The sequence below is a fragment of the Aptenodytes forsteri genome, unplaced genomic scaffold (genome assembly GCF_000699145.1).
Source record: "Aptenodytes forsteri isolate BGI_AS27 unplaced genomic scaffold, ASM69914v1 Scaffold360, whole genome shotgun sequence".
Taxonomy (NCBI): domain Eukaryota; kingdom Metazoa; phylum Chordata; class Aves; order Sphenisciformes; family Spheniscidae; genus Aptenodytes; species Aptenodytes forsteri.
In genome coordinates, this window is record NW_008796109.1 from 906,161 (window position 1) to 917,981 (window position 11,821).

An 11,821-nucleotide genomic window follows, 5' to 3' on the forward strand; every position below is an offset into this window, starting at 1 on the left:
GTATTTTCATGGTGTATTGGCTTAATATTCAGCCACAGCCAAAATGAATGATAGAAATTAAGAGGGGAGTAGAAAAACACCAGAAAATCATTATGCCACTGTGCAAGTGTATGGATCTACTGCATTTCGACTATCACGCACAGTTCTGGTCTTCCTCTCTCAAACAGACTAAAACTGCAGAAGATATGATACAACCCACAGACTTGTAGGAGGGCTGAAGAGGGCACCTAGGAATCAGCTGCATCCACCAGCTCCTCCAGCACAAGAGTGAGGGTCACTGAAAAAGCCAGCTGTGGCAGGTTGCATATGGTGCACAGAAGCGGTTCTTCACACCGTGCAGTCTGTGGAAACTCTCCACCACAGGATGTTACGACTATCAGAAGCTTACAAGGCTCAAGGGGAGACTGAACAAGAAATCTGCTCAGGGTTACTAACTGCACAGAGACTTGCCTAGTTCAGGAAGTCTCTGAACTAGAAACCGGTAGAGTACACTGGGGAAATGCTGTTATATTTTGGGCTCTAATCTTAGACTTGCCCTTAATTGTCATCCTCAGAGACTGGAGAACAGCCAGGCAGATCTCCAGCCATCCTTACGGCGCAAGACTTCTGCAGCACCTAGGCAGTTTGCTTGTCTTGGCTCCTGCTGGCACAACCATTCCAGCAAGGGCCTTATTAATTATTTATCTCCAGCTCTCTTTCCTCACTCTGCTCTATAATCTGTAATTCCAAACTGATAAAATTGGTAAATATGGAAAGCGAGCTGAAAGAGAGACTTCTCAGTGGTTTTTTTTTCATTGCATTTGGTCAGTTGTTCTATTATTTTCTTATTTTGGCTACAAAACACTTCATCTTTCACTCATCTTTGAAGGAATGTCAGCTCAATTCTTAAATTTCTTATGAAACCTACTAAGCTATCATGCAAATCTAGTCTTTAAATGTGAAAAAAGTTAATGGAAACATTCTGAGTGAGAATATTAAGAAATATTATACTGGCGTACAGGATGAACGCATGGGTTTCTTTTCAATGCTCCTGAACACTTCTTGAAATACGAATGTGTCCTGCTATTTTTTTTTAAATTTTTTATATATATATACATACACATACACACAAACACACACACTTTTTTTTTAATGCCACATCCATGTTGCTAAATGTGCCTCTTCAGCAAGGTTTAAAATTGGTCAATGCATGGTGACTGCACTGTTGTCTTACTTGATTTTCACGTTTGGCAAATGCTGAGCTGCTGGTTTACTTCATTTGGATCATCTTCATGTATTTCTTGCATCTTATCATTCAAACTTCCGTTATTATTGGCATAATGCAAAATAACTTCATCAGCACCATTCAAAGAAAATACTGTTTAAAATACAACCAGCCTGGCTTACTAATGTTGTAAGAGATGCTAGACCATGTTGCTGATCTGTTTTAGAATACACACATATATTTTAAGAAAATACAGTACCCAGTAAGGTACCACTGCTTTGCTAAGTTTGAAATAATGCCAGCACCAATGCTAACAAACATACAAGAACAGAAAATAACTCAAATGAGCTGCTGAAATCCTTCAATTGTGAAGTGACAGAAATTTATGCTTGAAAATAAGTGGAACTGATTTTTTTTATTTCATAATTATGAGAACTGCCAGAGTCGAGTAGAACAATAGTGTATATAACTAAGAAGCTTGTCCGAGGAAGTAGTTAAAACCAACTATTTTATGAGATTATAAAGATGTCTCCTCTTTTTCCTTTAACTGCAGTTTAAATTAACCACAAACCCTGACCTGAAATTACTCCCAAGTTAAGCAATTTTTCAATAAATCCCCAATGTTTCTTTTCCTTGTCCAGCTGTCTTAACAAAGAGCCACACTACCGCTTTCTTTCCTGTGGTGGATTTACTTAACTGGATTTACTTAGTCTGAGCTCCAGAGAGCCTGCAGAATTGTCTGGCATTTCTATACAAGGCCTCAGCAACTGACATACTGTCACACATCAGTCAGCTGGTGGATTAAAGAAAGAAAGTGTTTTCATTAGGAATGTAAATGCATTTTAAAACACATTTTGTGAATATCTAATACCACATATTCAACTACCTCTTCTTCTTTTTTTATGTCCCATGAGTATCTCTATTATGTGACAAAAAGACCAAGCTGGCTTTCAGATTTCACTGCCTAAATTTTGGAATGTATTTGCTTCAGCTACGTTTAATAAAGAATCAAAATCACCTGTCATACATTGTGACATTTTCCCTTAAATCAAGCATCTCTGATAGAGCTGAATAAGTCTGCAAGAAAATGTATCATTCAGTAACCACTATCCATTCTGGACATGGAAACCATATAAATACATAAATATATATTTTAATTTCACACAAATACAGTACACAAGAGGAGTTTTTTCTAATCAAAATAAGACAGATATTGGAGACCTAGCATTTATGATCTCTGATTTTGGTATATAATGGGGATTGAACCCAGGCATGCTCCATATTCTAAGTAAGGATGAACTTTTGTGCGACAGCAAGCCTGCCACAATTCAGTGCTGCTACCAAAAAGGTGGCTCAAGGTCCTCCCCCAGCAAAAAAGAAGTGTAATTTTGATTTAGGTTTTTGAACCAGATCATCACAGGGCACACAGAGTGCGGTTGCTGACAGAAGGGTGGAGGCAGAACATCACTCACCACTTCTAGCTGCAGCTTGACTTCGGACCAGCTCAACTGTAAGAAAATCTCACTAAACACCCTGAGAATCAGCTACTGGTTTTTATAGGACAGGACTCTCTACACAGTTTCTTTTCCACCCACCTTGACCTCACCCTTGCTCCAGAAAACTTCCAAGGTTGTTTGGTTTTTTTTTTCTTTTCCGTTTTGATAGAGAATGGGGAAGTGTCAAAACCCTACATACGTGAAACTAAATATTCACTCTCTAAACAGCCCTGCATTCATGAAGCTTGCAATCCATCATGATAACCTTTTAAAATTATTTATATCGACTGTCTCAAATGCTACTGTTGTATAGCTTAATCATATTTTGGCATCATCTACTACACATTCATTTAACTAATCTGAATGTATGCTCTATTAGATTACTCAATTTTTACATGTCTGTTGGCAATGAAGACTGATTTTTTTTTTTTTTTGGACTTGCAATACAAAATATTTTCAACAAAGTGCTTTCCTGAAGAAGCTGTTGTCAAGAAGCCCTTTATTTCTTCAGAAGTCCTAGAATGTAAGCAGGTGAATTTCTGACATCTTAAGAGCTGGTATGCTGCATTGTACAGTATTTAATTACACTGCTGTAAGGCTGTCAGACCCACTCAGTAAAATTAGTTGATTGCAGGTGCTGGCTCCCATAGAAGAAATATTTAAATAACCCGAAGCAGCTATACATTTGCTATATCTGTACTCTCAGGGAGCTACATGAGGAACACTGTATAAAATACTGTATATCTATACATTATTTTATGGGGTTGTTTCCTGGGACGCCATTATGTGATATCTAGGAAAACATTAAGTCACTCTAAAAATAGAGCAACCACTCAAAACCACTTAAAACTGTATTTATTCATTAAATAATAAGATGAATCCTTCTAACTATTGACTATTACAATATTAAAAACTTAGCAGAATCTCAAGGGATTCCCCCCATTGATCAAAATTAATCCATTTGAGTACAGCACTCATGTCCAGAGCAAATGTTCTTCACTTGGAAGACACAAGGCAAAAAATATTGGTAGCACGTTTGAAGAAATGTTCCAACAGAAACCTGAAGAAACTCAGTTTCTCCCAGAAATTAAGTACCTCAGTGATTAAAATGGCACTGTAATGTCCTGTAAACTTTTTTTTTTTTGTAATTTGGGATGGAAAGGACAGAAATTTTTCCAAGGAATCTGTTTAAACTACAGAAACAAGAGATAATACACAAGGCAAAAAATGAGATCGACATCTCAAAAACACTACAAAAAGCCTTTCAAAGTGGACTTCACATACAGTAAGTTTTTGCCTTCAGCCTAGGTACCAAGACAAAGATGATCACAATCAAATGAAAAATATTCAAAGCCGAAAATCTGCCCTTGAGATTTATATATTTCATACTGTTTAAAAGATAATTCTCAAGACAGTACTTTTGTTCATCAGAACACGTATTGGAACATAAGCATGGTAGTCCTGTACCTCCTATCATATATGCATGACACACCACCAGTTACTAATCTTCCTTTTAAAAAGCGTAACTCCAGAAGGCATCGCACTACACCAAATCCTTCAGAACACTGTTTCAGGTACAATTTAAATCAACATGAGTCAGCATCGTAGCCAAGATACAAGTATCCCAGGCCTGCATCCTTGCATCACCACACACAACTACCCTGTAACTCCCAATGCAAACGTCTGTGAGGCCACACTGACAACCGAATCAGGAAACAAAGAATCTGCTCCTTTTTGCCTTACTTTCAGAAATAACAGTGTCGGCTAGTTATGCCTAGTTGACTTTTCTGTGCTTAACAAATCCATCTGAATGCCATTTGAGAACAAATCTCTACATATCCATCAGTGAGCCTACGCTAGCAGAAATTTGGTGTATTTACAGAGTCCACTTCTGCATCTAAGCACCATGTTCTCCTGCCAAATCTGCGTTCTGCTAGTGAAGAAAAACACTTATGAGTGAACAACTCCCCCCAGACTACAGGTCTCTGCAGCATGCTTTCAGGCACTGAATTTTCATGCTCATTTCACATTATAAGCACTTCCACACATGAATAGAGCCTCCAGGTTTTGTGGGAAGAAGCAAATTAAAACAGAAGGGAAGAAAGAACACTATGTTGTGCAGCGTATGTGGGATGGAGAAACCATACTGAACAGTAATAACAAAAATTGATGTATGCCACAGCACAGAGGGTACATACAGACTATAATAAAAACACTGTCAGTATGGTGTAAGGGACAGTACAAGGTTCAGTATTTAGCTGTGACAACTGCCAGTTATTTGCAGTAATCTGTAGCTCTAGAATGAGTTCTATCACTTCTGGGGATTTCTTCCCCCTACCCCCCGATATTTTTATATTGATACTTTCCTCCATTATCTACAGAGAAATTGTATTGATTTATTACCAGTAAGTATTTCTGTGCTCATGTTTTCAATTCAAGAGCATTGTCTTGAAAATATGTTGCAACACACTGTTTTCCTTCCATACTCAAGGAATCACACATAGCAGATGGAATGGGAGTTTCTCAGCTGTACTGAAGATGATATGAAATGACTACAACTATAAAGGCATTCGGATGTTCTGAGACAGTATTGCAATGTGTCAATTTTTACAAACATTCATTCCTCTTACCAGAGTAGTAACTAGTCATTAAGGCCTTAAACCTAAAAAACACTTACGCACTTTACTGTAGCTGATCCTTCCATTATTACTCACACCTGTAAAATTACAAAAAAATTATGCAAGTGTTTGTGAGACTGGATCCTATGATCACATCACTGAGCTAAAACAGACCAAATGGAGATAAATATTATTCCAGAAATTCATGAAGCCATTTCTATCAGAACCTCACTTGGTTTGGTTTAGTATGTATGTGCGTATATATCTATATCTAAAAATAAAAACTAGCAATATAGAATGGCTTTCCAAGTTACTTATATATTAATGCAAGAGCTGTAGATGTATTTTTGAACATATCTTGTAATTATTCTTAAAAGCATGCCTGGAGCTTGTGATAATGTATTTTAAAATATTAGACAATACGGCCACATTTTTTGCTTTCATTAGAGAGCATATTCATATGTATTTAAAGTATTTGCATAAATTTTACAGTTAATTGGGCTTTAAATATGCATGATTTGGATGTTACTTCTAGCCAGATTACTTCTAGCCAGATTTCATTAGTATGTCATTGGCAAGGAAAAATTTCAGGAGCAAATTTAGTTGTCAACTGCTAGATATTACCATTTAGTATTTTTAATATTAATCTGAATACATATATTAAGGTAGAACCTAGAGTTAAAAAAGCAAGCTGGCACATTGTTAGTGTGCTTGAATCAAGACAGAATGAAAAATAAACAACAAATCCAAGCAACTGGTCTTATATGTTGAAACAGAGACCATGAAAAGCTTCTGTACTTAGATAAAAGAATAGCCCAAAGTATACTTCATACAGTCCACAGTTCATAAGGCTTCAGATGTATATTAGGCATTTTACTGGTCCCTCTATTTTTATGGTTTATGCATCTGATTTTGTGATGCTTCCTCACCTAGAAGCCAATTATGATGAACATAATTTGTAAAGCAGATTTAATTATATGTAGGTTTCTGGTTACTAAATAATTTGGTGTTCCAAAAAAACCCAAAACCAAAAGCAAAATTGATGGTTACTCTACATTCAGTGCAATAGCTCTGTGCTACTGCATCGAACAATATGGGTTGATCACTGCTAATCTCATTTTGCTGCTGATGGATGAGTGCTGCACACTGAGATTGTACTGACATCACGCAAAGAAGGAGGCTGTGGATGAAATGAGATTGCATACAAAAGGTTAGCTGATTCAGTGGTATCAATGCACTGTGAAGAAATTAAAAGTTACGTATCTATTTTTATGTCTGTGAACTGCGAATGGGACAATTTGTTCTGCATTAGGAGTACTGTTCTTTAAAAGTAAATCTTCAAACAACCCACTCAAAGCTGGAGCTAATGACAAAGTGGGTCTCTGGATTGGAGCAGCAGTTATCTGAAATCAGAGGCAATTGTTCTGGGAGAGGAAACATTTGCCAGGGGGGCGAACAAGACAGGTTATTGCAAAAGGGTGACCATGAGGAAAGGTCCCTAGTACTACATGCATGTAAGCTACATTTGGAATTGCAGTGCTAAACTGGAACTTTATTATGAAGATTTTACAGGATATGTATGTGAAAATCAGATAGAGATGAGTGTGGATCCTACGTCCTGTGGTTTTCTATGGACATAGCCTCTCCAGCCTCTAAGATCCAGTAACACAGCCGTTTTCCCAGAAGGAAAAAAGCTAGCGTGTATAAAGTTATACCCTTCATGGCCATCAGAATGGAATGACAGGCGACAAGACGGGTGATTTGCTAGGAAGAAAAAAATAAAACAAAAAAAAATTGGACAACAACAATGGAAGAAAATTCTGTTGTAAAGGCCTTCAGTGTTCAGGGTCTATCCTTGCCTTCTGGCATGAGAACAGTTGCAATGTCCTTCAACTCTCATTTCTCAAGTTCATGATGTAATAATGGTGGAAAATAAACCACATATGAAGAATCGCTTTTTGAAGACTATTTGTATCTCAGACGTTGATTCTCTGTAGATCAAGATATTGGCTTGCCTTTGATTTACTAGACTGTGCTTTTTAAGTTCCTTTAAGAACAGATCCAAAGCCTGCAAACTGGGCACATTTGTGTTTCTCTGTTCCACAGGGTAAAGGAGCTGTTTATTCTTCTTAAAAGCAAAACTAGGGAGATGGTTACTCCTGCCTTCTGAGATCAGCACCATCACAGTAAAAGATGCACTTTCAGGATCTTAACGCAGCTATCACTTAATAAACTATTCTTCAAGAGACGACATCCTCTCATGTATCCCAGCTGGATATTTACAGTTAGTACAGGCTTCTTAGCACTCTGATTTTATAAGATGACAAGGCAAACCTTTCTCATTTAAGCACTCCTCTGTAAGTAATTTTTCAAAGTAATGTCCACTGAAGGATTTTTTCCAGGCTATGTTCTCTACCAAATGTGTCTTTCACCAAAAGAGAGAACTCGTTTCCTTACTGGTTTTTCCACAATTGTTGTTGCCCGAACCCCGATTCCTACAGTCTGTCTGAAAACTACTCCTTCCAAAACATCGTGATCTATGGGAAAGTTAGAGCTTCCTTTAGAAAAGCAGGACTAGCTGGTGTAGCAAGCATTTTTCCAACCCTACTTTCTAAGAAAAGTAGGGTTGGAAAGGAAAGGAAAAACAAAGGAAAACAAAAATCCACAAAGCGGTATCCTGTTCATCTCTGCAAGATCAAAGATAGGACAGATACTAACACCTGCATTCTAGAAGTAACAGAAAAAGGAAGCACATATCAGTAAAACTTTTTTAAATTACATAAAATGATGAGTTAAAGATTACGCATAGCAACAGTACAGTTCATATTTATTATTCTTCCTCTTTCAAGAGGATCAACAACACTTCAGTGTATCCAAAGATACTCTACTAAGGCATTAACAACATTTTGCGGTTGTAAGCATAACGTATTGTATCACACAATATTAGCATATAAGCTTCCTTTTGGCCAATGAAATAATGTGGAAAGCAAAATAAAAGGAGCACTAAAAGCTAAATAATGATTTTGTAATTAGAAACATTTTCTTGAATTGTATTTTTATCACTTTAAATATCTACTGAGAAGTTAAGTTTGTCAAAGTTTGGCGACAAGCATGCAGAAGACATCTAAGTATTGCTGTTTTGAGATAATTCTCAGAGAACTATTATAAACCTCAAATAGATTCATACATGGTTTAAGATGGAGTAAGCTCATGCTTCTGTAAACAAGTTATTGTGTCCTCTGTCCCTTGAGCTGGCACCCAGAACACGGTCCAGTTTAGAGTAAAATCTTTTTTATTCTTCCTGGATCCAGTTTTCAACTGAATCAATTCAGCAACCCAGTTCACTACACTCACTGATGCTGGTGACAATTTTTCACGCTCATTTCCCAGCATGAAAGTAATATTCTTAGTACTTATTTGCATAATGACATCAATCTGTCAGAAGTATATACAGGTCTGAACAAAATACGCATCAGTAACAAAGGCTAATGCAAGTGAAACCATGTGGGACAACTGCTCAGTGTCTCAGAAAGTACTTAGCAGATATCTGTACAAAAATACTACAATTACTGTTTCAGAGTAGACCTGTTGTATCAACACATAAAAAGTTGTAATAACATCATTTTCCAAACTATTGGGTATGGCCCATGATGAAGACAGGACATTAGCAATGAATATACCAGGGATTAAGGGTAAAAATGAAAAATATTAATAGCTTTGTTTTGCCAAAGGTAAATTCAGCTTTCAAAAGCTTGGTATGCAACAGATCTTGAATGTGGTTTTAAAAGTCTACAGGGCAAATTCCATTGCCTCTACTTCTGCTCAAATTTCCCAGCCCTGTCAGTTTTCAATGGGAAAATTCAGAATCATTTATTGGTGTGAAGTGGGGGGGGGAATAAATTTCAGATCACGTGATAGTTGAGAAAATCTTAGATGTCAGCAGAGCAAGAAATAACACTAATAAGCATAGAAGATGAAATATGATTTAAATGCTACAGCCCAGGAAACAGAACAAAGCAACAAAATCTCTTCCAGTCATCATTACTGCAGATTGCATTCAAAAGCAGTATCATCATTAATGTGGACTTTATAGCAGCCAGTACATCTATGGGATCAGCCAAAGACTTGCGTAAGAATACACAGACAAGCTGGTTATCCTGAATGTTTCTAGTCGCCTTCGTATTGCTGAAGAGAAGTACAATTCAGAGACATGAAGAGGTGACAGAATTCTCAGGCTAGTGCACTGCATCACCAATGATAAGGTAAACAGTTTTATTTATAATACTTAAGCAATTACTATCAATCATATTACCAAATAATGATTTTTGAGAAAAAACTGAATTTGAAGCCGTATGAAGTTGATGCGAGACCCACTAAATTCATACAATAATGGGTTTGTTTACTGAAAGAGCATCTATGATCCTTGCTGCACACCACAATAAAGTATCAATTCAGGTAGCTTTTGATAAATAGCTGCATAACAGTTCAATATCAAAGCAAACCAAACCAATATGTGACAACATATCAACCTGTTAAAAGAACTAGGGTAGTCTAAATGTAAGATAAATCAAAAGAACAGGTTAGTGAGGAAGTCCATGCAATTGTGAAAACTGAAACAAAACCCAACAACACTCACTTGAGTGGGGCCTGATAAAATTCTTACATTTTCTGGAAACAGAAAGATATGCTTACCGTTATCTTTGCTGCTGTTTTCTTCAATTGTCATTTGTTCTGCTAGCTCAGACAGTGATTCATCAATGGTCTGGCTTCCACGCAAGGTTAAGGAAAGTCTCCTCTTAAACTTTTTCATTCTATCAATATTAAATCTGGCTTAAGGAAGCCTGAAAAAAAAGATTAAAAAGCAAAAAGTGAGAAAAAATTAGTTCATCAGAAAACGAAATTTGATCACCTCACATAAAAACGCAGGAAGGCTTACAGAAAATTGAGTCAATATACAAGTTATCCTTAAAACAATACCCTTAAAGAAAGATTACTCTACTGGACTGAAGAAGAATGTCTTGAGAGGTAGGTGCCCATACATTTTTGCAATTTTTATTTCTGTTAGGGAAAATGAGAATCTTTGTTTTTTAAAAAAACAAAACAACTAATTTGATCACTAATTTTAAAATCCAATAATAAAACAGACATCTGAAAACTTATTGAGTGCACACTCTGCTGCCTCCTCCACAGCCTCTTTTACCAAACCTGCTGAGGAGGAGGAGGCTGGAACCTTCGCTGTCTTTCAGCCCGTTTGTTTACAGATGAGAAGTTACTGAACTTCTCTATATTTTATCCTTTTCACAAAAGGAGGAAGGGGACAACACCAAAAGCCTTAAACACAAAAGCAATTCTCAAACCCGATCCCACCTAGGGAAATAGATAGCCAGGGCCTGATAACAACGGCTAGAATGGACATTTCTCTACAGTCAGGCAATAAGACTAAACTGGGAACAAAGCAGGAGGCACTTTCACCGTGGAAAGTGATAAGCAAACAAGCAATAATAACAAAGGCCCAGGCCAATAAACATGTTGCCTCAAGTCTAAGCTGGTAAGTGTGCCGTATGTTTGCCCTTACACAACAAGAAGCACAATTCTGTCCTTCGTTAATCTGTATGGACAATTCACCCTAGATGTTATTTCACAGTAACTTGTTCATCTGCTCATAGCCCCCAGGAGTCACATAGGCAGTGTTAAACACAACCACAGCATACTTTTAAGTCTGAGCTGCTCATATTTTTTTTCCTGCATCACCCTCTTTGCGCTCCAAAACGCATAATTCACATACAAAACTAAAAAAATCAATTTTTCCTCGATGTCCTCCTTTAAACAGAGAAATGCAAGAAGTAGTATGCTAAAGATCAGCATTTAATAACAAACTGTGAATATGGCTGCTTTTATATTGGCATCATCCCTTTAAGCATACACACTTCAACTGCGTAGCTTACCCTTTGTTTATGCTACATAATAAGAAGGAGAACAAATTGGTGGAACAAGTTGGAAGTGTCTGTTGGTAGCAGGAGATTGCATACATAGACTAAACCATCACAGGACTAGATTGCACAGGACAGTAAGTAACACATAAGGATGGATAAAAGCAGACTTTTGGGATCTGAGTCCCAAAGTCTCAAATGAACAGTATAATCACTGGCAAAGCAGCAGCTGCATCCAAGGCGAAAGAGGTGGATTACAAAATAGGGTAACATCTCAGACAATCACAGCTACTATAAGCAGAAATAGTCAGGCACCAGGTACAGATATGTAGGAAATAAAAATGTAACTGCTGGAGATACAGTTAAGCCAGCAGTTTCTAAACTGCCCTTTTAATGTGTTGCTGTATGTGTGATAAAGCCACACCTTAGTATGAATAATTTTGCGCTCTCCCACTCAAAAGCAGGATATTCTTATTGTTAAGAAAGTGCATTCAGAGAATGTTCCAAGGGGATCATTTAATTTTCCTGTTCAGGACCTGCTTTAAAGACCTTACTTGAAACTGCTTTATTTCT

General features: G+C 37.1%; 1 protein-coding gene across 2 annotated transcripts in view; it reads right to left on the reverse strand.

Annotated features, from left to right (window-relative positions):
- Nucleotides 1-10,151, reverse strand: part of CDK17 (cyclin dependent kinase 17) — a 56,756-nt gene extending 46,605 nt beyond the window's left edge. The window contains exons 1-2 of one of the 2 annotated variants that reach the window (XM_009286760.2): nt 10,011-10,151; nt 5,378-5,416 (exon numbers count right to left, since the gene is read on the reverse strand). In XM_009286760.2, coding sequence (XP_009285035.1) covers nt 5,378-5,416; nt 10,011-10,128 — 157 coding nt within the window. In that variant the 5' untranslated portion in view covers nt 10,129-10,151. The remainder of the gene's footprint in view (nt 1-5,377; nt 5,417-10,010) is intronic. The other variant, XM_009286761.2, reaches the window with a different exon arrangement.
- Between the last annotated feature and the right edge of the window lie 1,670 nt (nt 10,152-11,821).